The 23,513-nt window shown below is 40.3% G+C and overlaps 1 protein-coding gene across 2 annotated transcripts; it reads right to left on the bottom strand.

The window, feature by feature from the left end:
• Window positions 1-1,451: 1,451 nt before the first annotated feature.
• On the bottom strand, window positions 1,452-22,591 carry sec24c (SEC24 homolog C, COPII coat complex component). Of its 2 annotated transcripts, XM_082542963.1 has the most exons (24): window positions 22,404-22,591; window positions 20,268-20,446; window positions 19,921-20,001; window positions 18,319-18,445; window positions 16,859-17,025; window positions 16,022-16,762; window positions 15,807-15,937; window positions 12,464-12,572; window positions 12,170-12,297; window positions 11,321-11,459; window positions 11,100-11,215; window positions 10,082-10,206; window positions 9,787-9,978; window positions 9,590-9,683; window positions 8,126-8,242; window positions 7,870-8,040; window positions 7,622-7,718; window positions 7,393-7,538; window positions 6,647-6,785; window positions 6,171-6,289; window positions 5,663-5,842; window positions 4,873-5,058; window positions 4,623-4,712; window positions 1,452-3,347 (listed from the first exon to the last, which is right to left on the bottom strand). In XM_082542963.1, exons 2-24 carry the CDS (start codon window positions 20,425-20,427, stop codon window positions 3,207-3,209), a joined length of 3,696 nt encoding a protein of 1,231 aa, XP_082399089.1. In that variant the 5' UTR covers window positions 20,428-20,446; window positions 22,404-22,591; the 3' UTR covers window positions 1,452-3,206. The 2 variants fall into 2 exon arrangements, with proteins under 2 accessions (XP_082399089.1, XP_082399090.1); XM_082542964.1 differs by lacking the exon at window positions 19,921-20,001 and having other exon boundaries at window positions 22,404-22,590.
• Window positions 22,592-23,513: the final 922 nt, after the last annotated feature.

The following is a 23,513-nucleotide window of genomic DNA, read 5'->3' on the forward strand; positions in this document are numbered from 1 at the left end:
TGAAGAATAAGCTTAAAAATCACTGCACATAATTACATTTTCAATTTTTATTCTGACACATATCTAAGACAAAACACATAACCAATTTTTTTAAAATGTACTTATACGCAAAGGATGTGTTCAGTCAACAATCTATCTATATATCTATATATATATCTATATATCTATCTATCTATCTATATATATATCTATATCTATATCTATATATATATCTATATCTATATATATCTATATATATATCTATATATATCTATATCTATATATATATATCTATATATATCTATATCTATATATATATATCTATATATATCTATATCTATATATATCTATATCTATATATCTATATATCTATATATATATATCTATATCTATATCTATATCTATATATAGATATATATATATATATATATCTATATCTATATATATATATATATCTATATATATAGATATATATAGATATATATATATATCTATATATATAGATATATATAGATATATATATATATATAACGGTTCTTGACTCCAAACTGGTCTCAAACTGTGAAGCTGGGTGCAAAAAAGGGCATCAACATCTGTCATGTGCTTGTTTCCACATTGATAAAACCACGATGATTACATTTTAGTGTGAATTTATTAGGTCTGTTTTATCCATTTCCCTAGTGCTATGGTTTAGATATTTACCTATATTAAAAAAAAAACAAAAAAAACACAAACTCCCTCAAACTAATTGTTAAATAGTCTAACACACTGATTGGTGAGCATCAGTTACAGTAGGTGACCTGGTTGGTTTTCACCTGACGACTCTGGATGAAGGCTTGTGGGGCCACCTGTCCAACAGCTAAAGCTGGGGTCATGCAATAAGAGGATGTAACTCTACAACAGATTGGCTGCAATGGCCGAATCAAAACGTAGACCCGAACCTGATTGAAGTACAGTGGCTGCAAACTTCAATGAACTCAAGTAATGCAGTAAAGAGGGCTCAGATTCCTTCACAACAATGTGACAGACGGATAAAGTAGCAAGAAAACTTCAAGCACATGATATCGCAGGCAGCCTCAGATACACTAGCTACCTGCAGACTTAATCGTTTGGGATCATGATAAATATCTGCTCAGATATTAGTGCCATCAGATAAAGCAGATATCATTAAAAATAACCGTTTCATGAGGTTTTCAGTTAGTACAGCGGTCCTGATAAAATGCTGAGTTAGGCAATATACAGGAAAGCGTAATTTTTCAATGCTAAACTTACACTTCCCTAGACTATGAGAATTTTTGTGGATCCAGAAACTGAGAAGTGAAAGCATGCGGAAAAATGCAGACCCGTCATAAATGTATCATATTGTTAAAAAGAGGAAGTGACAATGTTTTGTAATTTTGCTTTTTTCCCCCCACAAAGTGATGGATAAGTAAGACTCTCTTCAGCGATAACACAAGAATAAAAAAACAACGTTTCACTTTAAACAATCATTTTATTAGCAGTCCCAAGAGGCAATGAAAAAAAAGAATAAAAGGAACAGAAATTATGATTACAGTCAAGACGGCGGGTCAATCGAAGTCAGTGAACATAAAGACGGAACAGAGGGCTGCACACACACACAGAGCACAAAGTCACGTCGTTATAAAAGGAACAAAGTGATAAATGAAGACCGAGTTTAACCTCACGGGTGGTGTGTGTGTGTTGGCTGATCCCTCTGTTCCTCAGGAGAAATTCACCAGGACCGACCCCACATTCACACAATCGCACACCTCACATTCACGCAGACATATCGAGAAAAGAAAAAGGAAAAAAAAAAAAAAAAGAGAAAAGCCACGTCTTCCTCTCCTCAGTAAAAGCCATGATTTTATATTTAGGCTATTTGTGACACAAATCAACCATCAACAAACCACAGCCGTTCAGGCAGGCCTTTAAAATCGTTATTTTTCTATTAATTCTGTACAGATTATATATTTTATTTACACACTGAACAGCTTGTCAACTTCTCAGTGTGGAGGCAACCCAAAACTTTGCAAACATTCACTGGTGTTCACACGTCTGCTGCCGCTCTGTGCTCATCCCTGCCTGCTTTCAGACAGACCCGGACATCAACGCCTTCTGTTAATATAAAGTCTGCAGCACTACTCGCCTTCAACAATCGCCCAACAAACAAAGCGATCGGGAGCACGTTTCCCCTCACTGTGACGCTTAAAATAATAGATTCACACGCCTCATTCATTTCCCCTTCAGTTTGTCTCTGGCTTTTCTCAGTGCTGCATAGACCTGGAAATAATGAGAGCTTCCTCTCATGACAGTCTCGAGAGACAGATGCTCGCCCCGGTGAGCGAAACTCAACTGACGCTGATTGAAACCAATCTGAATTGCCGATTACTGTAGCGATTCAGCAGTCACAGAAATTACATGCACCTTTATTTTCAGTGCTTACTGTTGGTAAGATCACATCAGACTCCAGTTTGAGTTGTTAATCTAGGGCTTAAAGTCAGATGCTCGCACCTGAAGACACAGCAGGAGATTTAAAAAACAAAACTGGGCAATGGGTCACTAATCCTCTCACATCTGGAAACACACACTCACACATTACGGATGATTGGAGCAGCATGGGAACAGAAGGGGAGGAAGGGGGTACTAAGGCCATGATTATAGTGGATGAGAGACAGAAAGAACAGCATTTATTCAATTCCCTATGTCCTTTACTGTAATGGGATTTAGTCATATAAAAAGTGTTTTCTATCCAAGAGTCATTCATGCACCCAAACAGCCTTTCAGTGCTTTTAATACAGACATTACACCAACTACAGCCGGCATCCGCCTTCTCCGTCAGTCTGTTGCATACGTAATTGTTCATTTTTGTATGTACATTACTCTCCCTCATAAGTTATTTCGCTCCTGCTGCTGTGGAGCAGCAGATTTGAGGCAGAGTAAAGCTTTATTAACATCAGATCCCCCCTATGTCTCTCTCTCTCACTCACACACAGATACACACTCGCACTGTCACGCACACATGTGATCTACCAGCTGGTCTCTGGTGCTCAGCTGACAGACAGTAAGGGGAGCTTTAGTTTATTAGGTTTAAAAAAAAAAAAAAGGAAAGGAAAAAAGATCAAGCGCTTTCTTTCACATGGAAAGGTGACTGGGATGGATCTGTGTGGTGGTGGTGGTAGTGGTGGGGGCTCATACAGGTGAAGGTGGGAATTTGCGGTGGGGGGGGCCTAGCTGAGAAGCTGGCGGATCTCCTTGTGCATGTGACACAGGAAGTCTACGTATGACGCTCCCCCGCTGGCGCTCTTGTCTTCGACCAGGAAGTGTCTGAATATCAGCTCGGCCCTGTCTTCCTGCTTCACCACCATCAGCTGCAAAATGACAGAGAAAGGTGTGTGAGAAAGAGGAGGCAGACTTGATACAAAATGTGCCCATAAAAAATACAATTAAATAACGTATTGAGCATCCAGCTCACAATTATTGCAACAAGACAAACATAAAAGTGTATTAAAAAAAAAAAAATCAAAGCATCTCCTAAAACTTACATCATGAAATTAAAAAAAATTGAGTTTGAGATTTTCCGTTTTAATATTCACTTAAATGTTTCATCAATTATTAAAAATAGCTGCCTTTTAATTCTTTGTTTATCTCCTAACTTTCCAATTAGGACCAAACACTAGGTTAGATACACGTATCGGGAAGTCTGCGTTACAGAAGTTAGAAAAAGACATTTATCCACCTAAATAACTGGACTGACCCGCCCAAAGCAGCAGACAGTGCACAAAAGAACTGAAGAAGAGAGTGCGTGCAGGGTGGAGTGAGTGGAGACGAGGGTTGGGAGTGATTTGTGACAAAAGGATAGCACAAAGAGCGACAAGAAAGGTTTACGAGATGGTGTCGAGACAGTTCAGGTTGAGCATTTTGGAGACAAAGTTTGAGGCAAGGCTGTGATGGATTTAACATGTACAGAGGAAAGATGGTGAATATACTGGTGCTGTTGGGCAAGAAGAAAAGTGGAAGACCACAGAGGACATTAATGGATGCAGTAGAGGAGCTGCAGAGCGGTGGTGTGACAGAGGAGGATAATAGGGATAGGGTGAGATGGGGGCAACTTGAAGAAGAAGATGAAAAATCTATTTCTCAACAGAGGTAGCATGCAAATTGTTTAAAGTGCACCTGTTGCACATTTTCTTATTGTCTGTCATGTAGACATTGTTGCAGTGGTGGATTCTCATATTAACATGGCCAGAGTTTCCAATAATGAGGTCAGCAGATGTAAAAATAACTCCTGTTGACCAAAAGCTCAGGTTTCAAGCTGCCTTAAATTCTCAGTTTAGACAGTTTGTTTTATGTTTTTGGACCTGAATGATGCCACAAAGATGGTATCCTTAAACAGTCTTCTCAGTCACGCATCACAGAAAACTCCACTCAGCTGCTTTTCAAACCTTCTGTTTAGGAGCAGCAGCCAATCAGGGAAAAGCAGGCTTAAAAGGAGAGGAGTTAAAAATGGCCTGTGGGGTAGCACTAAGAGCCAGTATAAGCGAGATAAGGATTATTTTGAACTATGAATCATGCAAAGCTGCCCAAACCATAACAGGCTCCTTTTCAGAAACATTATGGGGTAAAAGAAGGAAGAGAAAACTTGCCTTCATGTATCGTGATCGCTGTGCTCTGAAAGAATAAATAAGCTCTCTGAGAGCCTGAGAGATGGGGTTGTCAAGGACAGGCAGACTTGTCTGAAACAAAAAGCAGAAACATTCAGAAAATATATTATACTTTAAACCATTACAATACAGGAAACAACTGTAATATCACTATTATAAAACTGTTTATGTTGTGGTAAAATTCACATTAAACATTCAGGATGACTGATTTTGTTAGAACTCTCTTCAATACCACGTTTGAGTCGATCTGGCTGAAGCTCGGCGTGCCAAAGATGTTAAGCAGCAGCTCCTGCTGAACGCTGGCTCCCACCCACAGGAAAAGGTGGAGCCCGGTCTCCAGCAGGTAAACTCCTCCTTTTGACAACCTCTCCTCAGAGTCCCTCACTGCCACTGGCAACGAACCGCTTTCCAATTTCATCTGGAAGATGAACAAAAAAAATTAGATGCTACTGTCTGCTGGCATTTCAGCCTGCTGATCAGGTGGTAGATTTAGTTCAAGCTAGCTTACATTTTAACAACAAACAGAAATAATTTCATTTGAATTGTATTTCTGGGGCTTTTTAACATATCACACACCACCAAGGATGCAGTGTTCAGCATCTTGCCAAGAACACCTCAAAACTTTACGTCCTGAGCCACAGCTACCTCAGAGTGGTCACATGTTACAGAATTTGGGTTTTTCTGATGATCTGAATCCTGTATTCATACACTATTTAGCCATAAACCTCACTAAAATTTTAATATTTAAACGAATGATACCAGACAGATATCAAAGCCAATATAGTCAAAAAACACAAAGCAATTTCACTGTGTGCTCTTTGAGAGCATCACTGTATTCATTTGTTTGCATTTGGCTTCATAAAACAGGCTGTTGCACTGACCAAGTGAGCAGCATCAGAGTGGCCATATCATATATGAACTTATTTCTAGTGTTACCCCCAGTTTTAGACTTTTGTGGCCAAAGCATCCAGCCGAGAACGTGAACAGATTAGATTTTTGGGGGCCTTTGTCTGCGGTCTCACCACTGGCAGCAGGCGGGGGTAGAAGAAGACGTGACTCTCTGCAACATCCATGCAGCTGATCAGCTGTCTAAGGTAAGCTCGGTCATCCAATGAAACGTCGGCTCCAGGTAGCAGCACATCACTCTTCAGCACGCAGTTCAGATATACTGGGAGCAACTTCATACACTCTGGGAGAATCAACTGGGGAACGAAGAAAACAAAACAAAAACCCACTGTCATCAATTCAAACGCCTAATGACGAGTAAATATGCTGAATCAGTTTATGAGAAAGGCAGGTTTTTGTGGGTTTGATATGAAACGGATATAGATTATAGCGAGGAAAGGGATTCATTTGATTCATTTGTATTTTAGCTTCCATTATTCATCTGTTGTTTTATCCATAAAAGCGTCATGAAAACAGTGATTACAATCATCATCTTGTGTTTCGTTTGAGTGCAGTGCAGCTTTTAAACATTCAGTTCTGAGTCTCTCTGTGAACCGTGTGTGGATGTGGATGCTTTCACAGTACCTGACCAGCAGATGAGGGACTTGCACAGTTCTTCCTGTAGCACGCCAGAATCTGAGCACACTGGTTCACAAGAGTTTCTCTCACTGCCTTAGTGGGGTTGCTGAGAACGCCACGGAAAGCTGGAAGAAACCAAAAACACACGCACTCATGTATCACCTGCTATGGTGCATTACACTGACATCTAAATGAAATTAACTGCAACCACTTTTCTCTCAGATATCTAACATTTACCGTCTTTGCTTCCCTTCAGTCAGTGACCTTAGAAAGTTGTTGATAACAGCAAGCTCTCAAGAGGAGCTACAGCTTACTACTGTTAGGCAATTTGCAGCTCCGCAGGAGCAGCTCAGCACTGTTTGGTATTATTTTTAGAAAATGTTATTCATTCAATTCTCCACTCACACCTCGTTAGAGAACACTGGAGGGAGAGAGAGAGAGCATTTAAGGAGTTCACACTCCTCCACAGCACAAAAACTCACCGTATTTGGAGAAGTAGTTGATGATTGTGTCTGTCTCACAGTTGCGGTACAGGTCAGCCAGCTGAGAGCAGCAGTTCACGGCCATGTTGTGGACGCGGAGACGTCTCTGGCCGCTGCAGCTGGTGTACAGCACGGCACACTGCGAGGAAACAGGTTTTATTAGAATGAACAGAGACACAAAACTTTTCATACTTCAGCAATGCTGTGCGACTTACGTTGCCTCTTCTTGAAACCACTTAAACGTAACCACAATCACCAGTCCTCCACATCAAACGAGTATATTTGGCAACTTTCTATATTACCTTTATCTGAACATTCATTTCTAAACAGCTAGCCTCAGTCTTTCCTATCCTTGATCTAGAGGACAAGCCCTTGTTCTATTCTGCAGATCCACTTTGAGTTTGAGGGCGACGTTAACCAGTACCACCTGTAGCAGGTGGAGAACTGGTTCAATGAGAGCTCACCAAGGCTGCAGAACAGAACAAAGACTGCTGCCGACAGCTGCAGTGCATGACATTTATCCTGGAGTTCACTGAGATAACTCACAGGAGAGCAAGCGAACTGTACTCGCCCCTTTTTAAATAAAATATCTGCAGAGGAGAACTCTATCCATCTGACATAAACACAGTGTGATGCCAGATGCTTTACTAAATCATCGTTGCTGCCATTTGTAAGAACTTTAAACCCTTTGAAAAGCCTGGTTTGTTTACACTCTCCTTTGAGGATTTAGTTACAAGCATGCACACCTGCATGAGTGCCCCCGTCTCCTCGCTGAGCTTGTCATCGTGTTTGAACTCAACAGTGATGGCCTTGTCACAGTCGAGACCTGCCAGCTCCACATCTGTGGTGTTACTCATATAAAAGGAGCCGAAGAAGTCCGTTGCTCGGATGCCTGAGGGGAGGGAAATTAAAGTCAGCTGTTACATGCTACATCTATAGCCCTTTTTTGTTGGTTTTGAAGTGCTGAAGTCTCACCTGTGCTGGTTCGCACCCTCATAACAGCATCAAACCCAACTAGTTTCTGAACGTCTCGTCTGAGGTCGTTTAAGAATCGCTCCTGATCCGACTGGGCCTGCAATAAAGAAAGCACATAGTTATACAATCCAGCTGGTGCTGACTCACAATGTTTTCTTCAAAGTGGCTGGATGTAGAACATTGAAACAAAACTCTCATGCTATCTATTGGAGTGACACTGAAGAAGGAGCAGAATGACTTTTGCTCACCTGGAAGTAGGTGTATTTATAGACTGAACCTCCAGTGGAGACGGGAACCACAGCTAATGTGGCAACATCCACATACTGGTTGGGGAAGAGGAAAAGATCCACACAACAGCCCTGGGCTACACACTCCTTAGCCAGAGAGCTGTAGAAACCCACCTGAGGCTGAAATAGCGACTGTGGACGACAAGAAAGGAAAGAGAGTGAGCGAAATAACACAAGAAGTTGACCTGCTACAATATGAAGTCATGTCTCATGCTACCTTCTCCTTGTCTGTTCCAATCAGTTTTTTGTCTTCTCTGTTTTTTAGTTTTCCTGGGGCTTCCGCGATGGGCAAAGAGGTGTGAAACACAAACAGCTTCCCAGCACAGTCAGCAGCCTGTGGGGAGAGAAGACACAGGTCATCAGACTGTGACTCAAATAAATGGCACTGGAGCACCACCTACTGCTTTTCTGTGTCAGAAGCTGTCATTAGGAAAAAGCTCCACAAAGCTGCAGTATAAGATAAACAGGGTTTATTTTGAACAGTGAACACAAAGCTACTCTAGAAGAGTCCAAAAATAAAAATATGGAACTGAAAATAAGTGTAACAGGCCCCTCTTTTAAGATCGATTTAGTCAAAAATTAAATATAAACAAATGTTTTGTTTCAGAGCTGCCCATCGTTGTAGCTTTAACCCTCTGGGATCAACGTACGCGACGGGGCGTCCAAATCACATGACCAATTTAAGAAGACACGGCAACAAGATACAGTCTCCATTTCAACTTGTGTTGAAAGTACCGACTTCAAAATACATAGCAGTTTTTAAATTGTGTCGATAGACCACATAGAACCAGAGTTATGATAAAAAATATACACAATGTTTTTTCCTGAATACTGTCGTCGTGTTCACTGGTGGGAAATTTTTTTATTTTTTTTAAAAACTGCATTTCAGTGCTAGCAAGCACTCTAAAAAAAGAGGACAGACAAAAAACACCCTCTTGCTATTGGTGGAAAAATGTACCATATCGACTTTTCAAAAAACTATATGGCCACATGTGGCATTTTTATAAGTTTTACCAATGACACAGCGAGCGAAAGAAACACCTCCTGCTTTAAGGCCTGTGGTGTTCTCCTATAAGAGGTTATATAAAACACGCCTGAGGCCTTGGCTGCATTTTTATGTAAATAGTTGCAAATAATTTTGTTGTTTGCCAAAGTCGTGCATAGATTTTTAAAATGTACAATTTATATTTGCATTTAAAGTTATTAAAATGATTCGATAAGATAACCTTTATTAGTCCCACAGAAGGGAAATTAGCTAAATATGTTTGTGGTTTTTACAGAAAAATATAACTTTTTTCTACTTTTTGATCAATTGTGTTAATACAGTAAGTGAAAATGAAAATATAACTGGAAATTCAGACATGTGAGGTTGTGCTGAAAAGAATGATACCAAACAAGGCAAGGTAAACTGCTTTTAAAGGTGAAAGATAGACGTCAAATCAAAAGCAGTAAAAAGCAGCCAATTATACCCGGGACCCCAGAGGGTTACTATTTGGCAGCAAAAGCAAATTTCATTAAAAGGTTATTTATTATTTACATTAATAACATAAGCAGTTTGGTACCAAGTGAGAAAAAATGGACATTTTAAAGGTTTTCAAAGTTTGAAAGTTAACTTTTATGTTCATCTTCAAGAAGTCTCTAAGATTTCTGAACCTGGACACAAAACACGACAGGCGTTTACCTTTAGTGCCTCCAGTCCCGCTTGGATGACGGGTCCAAACACCGTCTCCGTCTCCCTGGTATCTGCAAACATCTCTGGGATCTGGTCCAGCAAACTGGAAAAACAAGCAGCAAGTAATTAACCCAGATCAATGTGTCTGACCGTCTGTCTATTCATGTATTTGTCCAAGTGTCAATGTCCACTTTATAGCTGCTCACCTCTCGATAACTTGTCTGCTTTCATTTACATTCACCAGGAACCCGTCAAGCAGGGGTACAAACATGTCTGACACGTCTGACACCACCATCATCTGGGGCTGGGCCAAGCTCGACTTGACGTTGTAGAAGTGCAAAACCTTGTTGTAGGTGACAAAACCCACTCGCACTGCAGATTCCACTTCGGGATTCTCCCTGAATCAAAAAAATAAATACATAAATAAATCAAAACCACATTCCCTGAGATGAGCTACAAATCTGACAGTACTTTTCTTCATTCAGGTGTGTGCTTGAGTACCTGGGGAGGCAGTCTAGTAGGGTCTTGAGTTCCTGGCAGACAATGTTGACCATGCCGCTCTTCACAGCATTGTAGGACACATCAATAAGGAAGATGAAGGCTGGAGGCGGAGGGAGCTTGTTATTCTGTAAACAGACAAGCCATAAATAGATACACAGGTACATTCAGGAATTGCTCGTTGTTTAATTGGATGTGGTCTCGGACTTTAGTACCAAGACTTATACAACATATATTTTTTTTCAGATTCTTTCCACTTTACATGTCCTCAGTCCTAGCCTGATCAAGCATGTCACATCTGGAATCCCTTACTTGGGTTAAAGAAAACTAGAGCTGCCGTCTGATGGTGATCGTTGTGCTTCACTCACATTTTTTGCTCAAAAATACTAAATCTAGTGCAGGCTTTTTCTTTAGCCACTGCACATTTTTAAGTTCAGCCAAGATAACAAAAAGAGAACCTCATACTTTATCAACAACATCTAACCAAATGAAGAAAAGTTTCTAATGTATTTATCCAAATAATTACTAAATAATAACTACAAAAACTAAATAGCAAAGCAAGTGTTAAAAGCTTCTATTAAGTCAATATGTTTCTAATCTTGTTAAATAAGAGGAATTATGATATTTACTAAGACAAGACTCATAATAGATCCAGTTTCTTTGTTAATATCACCATATTAAAAAGGTAAATAATTGAAAATTTAAAAATAAATACAAAATAAGATAAGCGCTATGATGGTATGAGTAAGTATCAGCCACTGTCATTGGTGATATATATTTTTTAAAGATCCCATCCCATTAATATCGTATCCACCAAGGCCCATTAATAATTTAATCATACTGAGATAGAGACGTTTTAGTGAGAATTAATCACTTATTATTAAACCATAAAATTAATTTTAAAAAATGATGATTGATACATGGTAAATAGTCAGCTGCAGACTTATGAGGTACTTTAAAGCATGAAAACCCCACAGTAAGACTTTTTTCCCCTCATGGAGCTTTCAATCGTGGGTCTTACCTTACAGTAGTCAACAGTTGCAAGGAATTCATAACTGCCCAGTGAAAGCTCTGGCCGGTCGTAGCAGTCCACCCTCTTACCAGTGTGGTCCAGATGCTGGAAGTAATGTGGAGGCACTGTGGGGGGAAAAGCAGAAATGATATCAACGCACATCAGGGTACCATTTATAGTCTCTCAAACGCTGCATCTTTTCACATATCACTATGGACACATGTGCTCACCCTCTGTGACACAGCTGCAGAAACCACACTGGAAGCGGCGACCTCCCTCTATGAACTGCATGTATGGACACATGTAGGCCTTGCAACGGTTGCAGCGGATCGGACCGCTCTCGCCGTGGTCCACCACGAGTGGAGGGGCCTGAGGAGATATTCGCGAAAAGAGTAAGATGAAACTAAACTTCACCAGGACGAGAAAAAGGATTCAAACACCCTAATGTGGACACAATTACTCAACCGAGACGCAATATGTACCAAACTGTTATCAGTTAAAAATAAATAAGTCATGCCTGCTTTTCCCTACAGCTGTTTTTCATACCCAAATGACACAACATGAAAGTCCAATCCAAATGGATATATATTAGGCGTGATGACAGCATGAAACAGGGTCATGCAGCCACTCCCACCTTTGATTTGAAGAGATTATCCCACTGACATTACGTGCATCCTCTGATACTATCTACATATTAGGCTTTTTCCTGAAAAATAATCTTTTATCAAATCTGGCTCCGAGTAATAACTGTTCCACTGTTGCAGCAGAAGATGCAGCCGCAGATACCGATGAGATGAAGACGATGAAATGCAAAAGAAGCTTGTTAATGGGAAAAATAAACAATAGAATATTAATTTTCAAAGACATTCAGCATTTTCAAAGATATATTTTTGCATTCAGAGCTTGTTTGCCTTTTTTTTTTTTTTTTTAAAAAGTTCAATCTCTAGGCAGAAGATTTTCTTCCTAATACAATACTGCATTTCCAAATGAGAAAAAAAAAAACCCTGTCTAATCGTAACTTACAGAATTCACAACACAAAAGAGATATGAGAGAGCGCCAGAGCAAAGGAATCACTCACCTCATCAGGTGGCAGCGTGGCGAGGGGCTTGATGACAGCAGCCAATGGCACCTGAGACTGCTTTGCCATATCAGCTGTGCAAGGCATGTTGTAGGCTGTACAACGAATAAACCTGGGACTGGCATTCCCTAAACACAAGCACAGTTGCTCCATTATTATCAATGCTAAATGTAAAAATTATTTTCAAGAATGAGTTTAGTGTTATCTTGTTAACCATTTGGACAAATGAAGTGAACTCCAGGATAATTGTGGCTGAGAAAACCAGAGAGGACAAAAAAAAAAAAGGAGAACAACCTTGGTCTTGAACCTGGAAGTTGGTGGTGACCAGTGGTGGGGCTTGACCCCTGACCCCTGTGGTGAATGGCTCGGTAGTTTTAGCCTTGTCATCCTCTATTACCTGGATCTAATAAAGAGGGGGAGACAAAAGGTGGCCCACGTTCATACATGATCACAGCATCAATATAAGACATTTATAGGACACACTATCCCCGAGTCTCACAAAAATTAAAAGAGGCACATGAAAACCACTCATGCAGGAAAAGACTTGTATACAACTCCCCCACACAGAGATTTGCAGCCACTAACACACAACTATACCCTGTGTTGATCAGTGGACAAAAACAAAGTCAATTCATGCTGAAGCCATTCTGTCAGAATTTAAAACAAAAAATTAAATCCCAGGAACCGGGAAGGATTTATCAAGGCATGCCTTAAATGCAAGAGACTTGATGGTAAATCCAATCCAGGCTAGCATGCAGGGCTTGGAAAAGGATTATAGGCGTTGTGTGGGTGTATAAAGTTTACTTTGAAAGACAGAAGTTCTCTTAAGAACCAGCTGCCTCAAAATCCTGACCAAAAACACAAACAGTGAGGTGGGCAATGGTTATACGACCTTGTGTACAGGCTGTTAATGTGTAATCTGAGTTTCACAAAAAGTTGCACTACATCTTAGTCATTTTTCCTGACAGTCTCTTGAAAACTTGAGACAGCTTGAGACTTTAGAAAATGCTTTTTTTTTTTCTTTATTGTTGCAAACTGGATGAAAAGATCCCACAAAAATCAGTCAGACAGGAAACCATTAAAGATTAAAGGGTCATGGCACAGATGTGCCTCATATTCACCATTCAGTTTCTGAATGAATTATACAAAGAATAACATGTTACTTAAGGAGCTCTAAAGGTCATGGTATGGAACTAATACACTCACACTCATCATTATTTCATGTATTTGTGCTATGTTAAAGGATTAGCAGGATAAATGTACTGGTTTCACACCTACTGTCCAGATTGAGAATGGTAACAATTTGGGCTGTGCGATATGACCAAAATCTCATATCCCGATATAAGACATCTATCGTCCCCATAACGATATAAATCACAAAAATTTTACATTTTCTGAAAATTCTGTGAATCTCGGGCAGCTCGACTTGCGTGAAGTGTTTCCAGCTGGGCGTCATGTACCTGGAGTCGAGTGTTGTAACCGATGCATGAAACTATACATTTTTAGACACAAGTTGTAAAGGCCGCTGTTTTCTTTGTGAGTATTTATTACACAGCGTGCTGCGGGGAAAAGCCTGTTCTAACATTTGAGTCGAAGGTTTATTTTTTTAGCACCTGACGACTCTTTTTTGCTTCTCATCCGTAAAGACTCTGCATACTCTTTCACGTAATTCAGTTTATTTTGAAAAGTCTCAACAGGATCTTGAGCTATTGTGAAAGGTTTATGTGGAAAATAAACAAGTGGACACGCGATGGTTTTACCGTCGTTGTTGCTAATGACAACACATAAAAACAGGCGCTTGTCCGTCCGTAGTGTGGTTATATAAAATATAAGAGAAAGAGAGAACTTTAAGAAATTAATATAGCCGCTACAGTGGCCATCAAAACGATGAAAAAATATTGCCGTAAACAGTTTATTTTGCGACACCACGAAACAAACGATAGCGTAAAATGATAGATGTTTTAAATCGTCATCCGATACATATCGTTATATCGAACAGCCCTCGTAACAATCTTCTCATCCAGTTCTTAACAAGAAAACACAAAGAAACATTTTCTACAATGTTAAACTTTCCCTTGAAATATTACGTCTTTGTTGTGTCTTGTTTGGGCTGTGACAATTTCATCTGGGCATTTCTGCTAAAAACATATCAGATATCGGCATATCAAAATGTATCTGTGACACAACAACTGGATCATAACATAAATTTTTAAAAAAAACTGTCATGATCACTAACTTTAAGGGAGTAGAGGAAAAAGACAGGAGGAGGAGGCAGTGGGTTACTGCAGTCAGGCACAAAGAAGAGGATGAAGCAGAGGAAAAGGCACACAGGAAACTTACTGGGCTTGGGATAGCGTCTGGATCTATTCTATGTCTCGGTTTCTGCACAGCCGGCATGTCAGACGCTTGCTTTACATTCAAATGTTTGTCCAGCAAATTGTGCAAAACAAGTAAATACAAAGAGTAAAAGATAAAAAGGAGTGTGAGAGGAGAAAGATCAGCAAGACTGAGCTCAGCAGCAGGTAGCATTGCTTTTATGTAGACAGAAACACATCAGTATTATTGATTAGTTATTAGTAATATTGTAAGCTCAAGTGGAAATAAGTTTAAACTAACTAGTGGTAGCAAACATGCTTAGAATCTGAGGTTACATAGTTAAAAAAGGTTAGATTTCTTCCATTCTAGAGCTTTGCAGTATGAAAATAATACATTTACAATGAAATCCAAATTTATGACCATGTTGAGTAAACACACATGCATTTACACAAAAACTTACTCTAGGAATAAACTGCTGAGATATTTTAATTCTTATTACTGAACTAAACTCTGAATCTTTTATAATAAATTAAATTAATCTAAATAACAGTTGTAAGGAGAACACATAATAACAGAATTATCACACAGCTCTAGGTGCAGCATGCAAAAATCATTCACACTCAGTGTCCACTTAGGCCTATAAAATCAAGTGCAATACCATCAGATTTCGCATAAATTCCACTTTTAAGGGAAATCTTTTATAGATTATATGAACATCATAGTTAAAAGTGATGTTATACTTAACTACGCTTATTAATGTGTTAATATGCAACAATTCTAACACTGAGAAACTTGTTCCACCTTCCTTGCTAACGCTACTTTGGTAAAATGTTTAAAGACAGATGGGCAAAGATTTGAACTAAATTGCATCATAAATATTCATTATTTTTGTTTACGATCCATCATGTGAAGAGATTTTTCCACACAACTTTTTAATTCAACCAGATGAAAGATAAAAGATAAGATCTAATAAGGAACAAAGACTAAAAATCTGAAACTTAATTTCATAGGACTGTTGCATATGAAGTGTGGATCAGAACCAAGAGTGAAATTTTAGAAAAAAAGAATCTAAACCCATATGTGGGTCGAAACTTGCAAAGGCCCGGATGTAGCCTGGGCCATGAATTTGAGATGGCCTAGTTGTTACATTTATTTATTTCCCCTGAGGGTTGAACATTGAGAAAGCCTCGCAATATAATGCAGCTCAGTACATCATTACAACCAAATACAGATTCTAAAAGTTGGAGATTTAAGAATTGGTTTTGTGTGGCAAACCAAAACAATTGAGAATTAAACAGTATATGTATTTGTGTCAGCTCACCGGGCTAGGAATGGCATCTGGGTCAAGTCTTTTCTGTGCAGGTGGAGCAGGAGCTGGTGCTCCATAGTTTGGTTGCCCAGGGTAAGGGCCTGAATACCCAGGCTGAGGGCCTCTCACCTGCCCAAAAGCACCTGCAGAAAACAGCAAAACAGCTGAGATACAAAGAAAACGAATGATAAGCCTTTTTGATTTTACTTTAACAGCCGTCTCCTAACCATTCTGCTGAGGAGGGTATCCTGTCTGCATCCCAGGTTGAGATGGAGGCTGCTGTAGTGGCCCAGGAGGACCTGCCGGGCCCTGGGGTCCTGGAGGCAGGTGATTGCTCTGAGCCATGGAAGTGGGAGGCATTTGAGGTCTAGGAGGATGGTGCCCTGAGTGATAGGGGGATGGCTGAGATGGAGGGGGTTGCTGCTGGGGTGGCATGGGACCTGGGTACTGGCAAGAGGGGGCTGAGGTTAGAGGGGGGCCAGGAGGAGGAAAAGAACCAGGCTGAGAGCTAGGAGGGGGGCCTTGAGGTGGAAACGAGCCTGGGGCAGAAGGCGGAGGGCCAGTGGCAAAGGAAGATTGACTGACAGGTGGAGGTGCTGAAGAGAAAGGGGGCTGGGGTGTAGGGAAGGACTGCTGTGCCTGGGACACTGGGGGAACAGGAGGTTGACTTTGTGTAGGCACCGGACCCGAGTAGGAGGATGGAGGTAAGGTTTGCTGAGGAGGAGGATGTGGAGGTACAGAAGAGGTGAACTGCTGCTGCTGCTGAGAGGTAGGGGGAAGAGAGGAATTGAATGGCTGTTGAGAAGAAGGCGGTGGGCCGCTATAATATTGCTGAGGAGCTGCGGGGCCGCTGGGAGGTGGCGGCTGGGTGGGAGCAGAGGACACAGGGGGTGGGGCTTGGGTGTAGGAGGCCTGGGGTGCGGCCGAGTACCCAGTGCTGACAGGAGGCTGGGAGCTGTGAGGTGGAGCTGAATAGAGAGCGAAAGACAATACAATCTTTAAATATCATAAAGAGAATAAAAGACTGCATGCATTAAACTGAAAAACAAATCTATTCAAATTACCATATCCTGGCCCAGCAGCGGTTGGTGGTCCAGAGGTGATCTGCATCCCCGTCATCTGGTTGGTAACCTGCTGCATTGTGGATGGGGGTCCATAGTGTTGGGGATAAGAAGGGTGCGGCCCCGATAGGTTCATAGCACCCTGGTTGTACGGCTGAGAGACAGCAGGTCTGAAAACACAAAGCTCTTTCAGTAGTTGATTGCACTAGGAGACACTGATGTTAGCTTGCATTCTCCACTCTAATTCATCCCAAAGGTGTTCTATCAAGTTGAAGTGAGGACTCTGTGGAGGCCAGTCAACAGGAAGGGGCCATTCCCAAACTGTTCCCACAGAGTTGGGAGCATGAAGTTGTTCAAAATGGCTTGATATGCCGAAGCTTTAGGAGTTTCTTTCACGGGAACTAAGGGGCCGAGTGACTGAAAAAAAACTGAAAAAATAACTGCACACTATAATCCCCCCTTCACCAAACTTTACATTTGGTACAATGCAGTCACAGGTACAGTTGTCCTGGCAACTGCCAAACCCAGACTCATCCACTGGATTACCAGAGAGACAGGTGTAATTCGTCACTCCAGAAAACATGTCTCCCAGCATTTTTTACACTACTGCATCCGGCGCTTTGTATCATGCTTTGTGATGTAATGCTAAGATGTAACTGCTTGGACATGGAAACCCATTCAACGAAGCCCTCTATTCACTGTTCTTGAGCTAATCTGAAGGCTACATAAAGGTTGGAGGTGATAGACTCTGCAGAAAGTTAAAAACTTCTGCACACTATGTACCTCACCTCCTCTACCATCTAACCTTTGAATATTTATAAATGTCATACCCATGTGAGTTGTGAAGATATGCTGTGCAGTGTCCTCTCCCTGAGCTGTGACTCTGCTCTGACACGTGCACACAGAGAAGGTCAGGGCTGACTGACACAGCTTCTTCTATCAATTAAACAGTATAAGGTGGCCATGTTTTTAAAATAAAATATAAACTTTCAGTCTGTATCCTCAAATTTACTGTAACTGAACTAACATACTGATTAGGACAACCTGATTACAAAATTGTCCATGTTTTTACAAGGAATGCACATTTTTAGCTTATTATTAGCGTATCTTGGAGCAAATCCAATCAGGATAACAATATCCTAGCATGACAAGCTCACCTGGTTCCTCAACATCACCTGTCCTAATCCAGCCTTTTAAACAGCAGATAAACACAAAAAGAAATGCAGAGTATTGGCAACCAAGGTACCTCCTGCTTTCTTAAATTTCAGTTTCTGTGCAGTTTGTCGAGTGCCTTAACACATCACTGTTTCTAAAAATGTGCTTTGGTTGGTTTGTAGTCTACATGTCACTTCTGTAAGGAAAGCACCAGATTTTGACAGTCTCAGTACTAGTATCTGGGGTATTATAATGGATTCTGTCAACTGCTTCAATAAACTTGTACAGCAAAGGCGAAAACAAATTACCTGGGTGGTGCCTGTGTAGGAGGTGGGGGTCCATTCTGCATGCTCCCTTGACTCTGACTGTACTGATTGTACTGCTGAGGTGCTGAGACAGGCGGGGGTCCAGAGGTAGGAGGACCCCTGACAGGACCTGAAATGCAAGAGCCAAATAATTACTACATATAGTGACAAAAAGCAACTTCGCTACCAAATAATCGTGAATCAACTCTGGTATGAACCTTAGTATGTTGAGATAACTGAGGTTAGGGCTGGGCGATTTGGTCTAAAATCCATATCACGGTATAATTTGAAGCACGTGCGGTAACGATATATATCGCGATATATTCTTTTCTTCTGTATAATGTATTTTCCACACTATAAGGCACACTTAAAATCCTTTAATTTTCTCAAAAATCGAGTGTGCCTTATGTATGAATTCTGGTTGTGCTTACTGACCTCAAACTGATTTTGGAGTGCAGAAATCTGTTAAAAATGTTTTGATGGATTGTCAGAGCATTACGGCTGCCGTAGTGAGGAGCTTTGCGGAGTAATCTGGGTCCAAAACTCCGTCCCCTCAGGTCCGAAAGTCAAACGAACACTTAAGAGTTAAAAACGGTCTAAATTCTTTCATCTTTAATAAAATCATCAGCGTTGCTGCTTTACCAGGTGTAACAATTAAGTTTAACATCCAGGCATCCATGAAAACAGAATTTATTAAATTTAACGGAGTTAGCAGGAAGTTAGCTCGCTAGTTTCCACCTAAACATGACATACCATGTTCTGACTGAGAGATTTTTGAAACTAATTCAGCTTGATGACATCATCAACATGCGCTATCGCGATAGAGCGGTATAGTCAAAATCTCTATCGTTGGCCAAATTTATATCGTTTCTATCGTATATCGTTTATATCGCCCACCCCTAACTGAGGTAACACTATTATAAGCCAAACATATTTTTCCCTCGTGGGTTTGCACAGATAGAAAACCAAGATAACAAATGCTGTGTTTGAGGAGTATCAACCAGATTTGTAAGACAAGTTCATACAGGAACTTTTTTTTTCACCATTCAGACTGTAAATCTGACCCTAATAGTTTGTTTAAAGGGAACCTATTATGCCAAATATCTATTGTTGCAAAGGTGGATGCTCATAACAAACATGACCAAATATCAAGTCAACATATGTACGACTAAGTCCAACAATTAGTTTTTTTCTACTCTTACGTACAATGTCAACAAGGGAGGGGATATTTCTAATATGGTCATCTGAGATGCAGAGCTCTAGCTTTGAGTGCAGAAACCCCCTCCCCACCTGCTGTTAAAACCTTCTGTGTGCAAAAGGCAGCAAATCAAAAGCAAAAGAAGTAATGACCAGTGGATTCAAAGACTAAATTTATGTCTCTCACATAACAGAGATATAATTTATATTTCTGGCCTACACAAAGGTTGGTGTATAGTTGGCTGCTGTACTTGAACGTCACTGGCATTAGTCTCAGAAAGATGTTCAATTATATGCTGAGAAAAATGACACAGCAGGAAGAATAATACCTGCAGGTACAGAGAGGATTTGATGATTGCAGGGCATATGAAGTGTGAAATGAGTGAGAAACAGAGATGAGCTGGTTACCTAAGTCAAGAGGAGAGGGGAGGTCAGAGACTGGGTTGGCTGCCAAAGCCTTAGAGGGAAAGCTTGTGAAAGGAGAGTAACCTGAAATAGAAGAAAAGAGGGGAAGGAGGCAAATACAAGAAGATGAAGAGAAGTGCATGAAGCAAAGTGAAGGAAGGAGAGGGCAGTTGAGAATCAGATTAGTATGCACAGGTGCTGTGCTTTTCTCACACATACATGATCACTCACATGGCAGGAGGCATGTAGGACACTCCAAGGTTATATCCCTCTGAATGCTTAAAGTACAGCCTACCTGAACTGCTGGATGTCTCACTCATGCGCACATTTTTTAACAAACTGCACTTTACCTTGCGGTGGAGCCCCAGGCTGATAGGCTGACGCAGGGCCATTGTAGGGTGCGTAGGGTGCTGGATAGCTCCCATCCAGGGGAGCGTAACCAGGCTGGCCAAAACTAGGCTGGGGCTGGCCATATGGAGAGGCCATTGGCGTGTGCTGGTTTACATTCATCCTCAGTTCATCCCTAAATCTGGATGAAATTGTGAAATAACAATACAGTTAGTTACTTAGATGTCATAGTTAAGGACTAAACTTGTTTCGCCTGCTTCGTGTGTGTGAACAATAATACAACCAGGGCACCTGTAGTGTGAAAGCCCCTGAAATAAGGACGGTACTGATAAAGGCTGTTGTGAAGGTATTGTGTTTCTCTGAAACAAAGACACAGACTCTTTCAAAGAGCAGGGGGAATCTGTCCACAGCAGTGCTTGCACATACTGCTAGAACATTTACTGACAACTGTCATGTTTAAGAAAACGTTTTTTCCAAAGCAGTTTAAACAGTAAGTCTAACTAAAATAACAAGATCTTAACACCCACATAAAACATAATGGATCCAAAATGAAGTTTTTGGCACCAAGCACCTGAACTAAAAAACAGGCAAACTGACACAGCAGAGCTTTGCCCTGCAGGACTCTAAACTCTAACTGTCTACAGTCTGACATTATTATTTATATCCCACTGACTTATGACATTAACATTTCCTGGTTCAGTGACAAAACCTTTATTGGCTTTTTATGTTTGACTTGGCCACACCCTCAGCCTTTTGAGTTTTTACACAATGTGCTACAAAAATTAAATAACATTAAATAAAAAGATTACAACCAAAAGAAAGTAAACAAACATTAATATCGAACACCTATTGCTAAAAAGACACAAAATGCAAAATTATTATGCAACTCTTTTGCAGCTGTGAAAGTGGTATTAAAGATAGTATCAGATAATACCTGAGTACAGGTTTTACAAGTTATTAAAGAGAAAGTATTGTAGACAACTAAAAGGATTAAAAAAATAGTTATGACTAGTTATATCTAAAGACTGTATAGTTAGAAAACTAAAATAACCATTTAAGAAATGGGTTTTAGACGTTGTCAAGCTGGTTAAATAAGCCAATAAAATGCATGTAAGCAACTTTTCATGCTGTCTGCATCACAGAAAGTCAGTGTTGTCTTGCCATGACTTTTCTAAACAACTTATAAAATCTAATACTTAAAGTGATGAAAACCACACTCAAAATATCTCAAATGAGAAGATGGAAAGTAAGTCAATCCTAAATCGTCAATAACATAAAATAAAAACTAAATAAAGCAGTGAGAAGAAACCAAATGCTGAATTATGAAAACCAACTTTATGAGCATAACTCCATCACATGTCAACTTTAACCCTGCTAACAGATGTGGGTGAGTGGTGTTTTTATTCACTTTGTTCCTGGACACAGGCCTAAAATATAAGACATGAGTGATCAGTATCGTCTGACAGACAAACACGAGCTAAACCAGCGGGGCCATTGAATAATTCAGCAGTGCAGGTGCCACAGCGAGAAACACAATCGCTGGAACCGTAACTGTTCTTTTACTATGTCGGGCCTACCGAGTGACCCACATCTGTTCTAAGGTGCACTGCTAAAGGTTTGGGCTAGTAATTTTATCCAAACATCGGAGAACTTTTTAAAACTCACACAGAAATAGGGTGTTTGAGAATAAAAAAACAAGTGCCAGGTAGGGAAAAGACTGTTTTGTAGGAGGAAAGTGTGAAATCTGGCGAGTAGTAATGCCGCCGCATTATAATTAGCTCGCTAGCAATGCTAACATTAGCCGGACAACATGTCAACCAAGAGCCAAAAACAACTTGCCTCTCTTATTATACAAGTAACTGTTCTGACTCTAAGTAGGGGTCAAAGCAGGACACGTTCCTTATTTAACCACACTCCAGCTACCCCAGCATGCTAATGTTAGCAACCACACAGCCTGAATCATGACAGCACATCAGCTGTGACCAAATGCTAAGTTAGCTCGTAATCTCCTAGCTTTTCGTCAGAGCGGTGCTAGCAGTGCCTTAGCATTAGCCAAGCATTAGCAAACGTAGCGAAATCCAAGATCCCCAGCGAAGCCGGGAGGGCAAAGAATAAACCGTATCAAAACCTAAACCTACCTCCAAAGTGATGTAAATAGTAAGGCTGTCCTAGATTTTATGCAAACTCTGAAGCCCGGTGGTCGACAAACTGAGACGCCGATGTCGTACCGGGGTGTTGCTCACTAATCCCTTCTCGGTATCAGAAGCGGACATTCAGCGGAACTGCTGCAGCGCTGTGCCACGTCCACATCCGGACTCCTCAAAGTGACTTCCTCCGAGAGAGCGCAGCAGTGGTTGCTGGAAGCTGTTCAGGCTGCTGTGTGAGAGTTTTGGTTTCATTGTAAGAATTGGGGTTTGTTTTTTCACCTTTTCTTCGGGAATTTGACAAGGCAGCGGTGTAATTGGTATACGGTATCGGCAGCCAACTATTTAACATGTAAAATGGGAGTCTTTTTAATCAAAGCATTGATAGTTATTAAAAAAAGTTATTAAACAGGGGCTGTTTCATGATATTTGTGGTGGCCCAGAGGGGACCAAAAACCAGTGGAGGAAGGGTACTGCTGGGGTCAGGGTAATCAACCCTTACTAAAAAAAAAAAAAAAAGAGTCACTTTTGAGCAGTTTTGTTCAGATAAGGTCAGATCAGAGGGAACTTGAGATGTCACAGCAGTATACATAAAACACACAATAAATCCAATACAAAAATAGAGATATAACAGAGAAAACGAAATAAAGATATCAATATAAATATAGAAGTCACCGACCATCTCCTCCAGGATGGTGAGTTTCATGCCAACTTCCTGAGGAGTTTATTCAGTCTCAGTTTTACAATAAAATACAATAAAAATGTGTATGTAGTGGCAAAACATTTAAAAATAGAAATGTATATTTAGGTTTAAATTTAGTCCCTTTTCATTTTCATTTACATGTTTCCACATAAAAATGAAATTTGTCCTCAGGACCTGCAACATACATGACAATATCTCATCATTAAGAATAACTGAATTTTCATTGCAATAATACCAATAAATAAATAAAATAAAAATAAATTAAAGTTTTACCCCATGGGGTAACAGGTTTGGTTTGTGGCATCTGGCATATGGAAAATCTTTAAACTAGTGTCGAAAACTCGTTCCCTGATATAGACACTGTATTATGGAACTCTAGCACCTATATTATGTGTTAACAT

The sequence above is a fragment of the Aulonocara stuartgranti genome, assembly GCF_965226115.1.
Source record: "Aulonocara stuartgranti genome assembly, chromosome: 8".
Taxonomy (NCBI): domain Eukaryota; kingdom Metazoa; phylum Chordata; class Actinopteri; order Cichliformes; family Cichlidae; genus Aulonocara; species Aulonocara stuartgranti.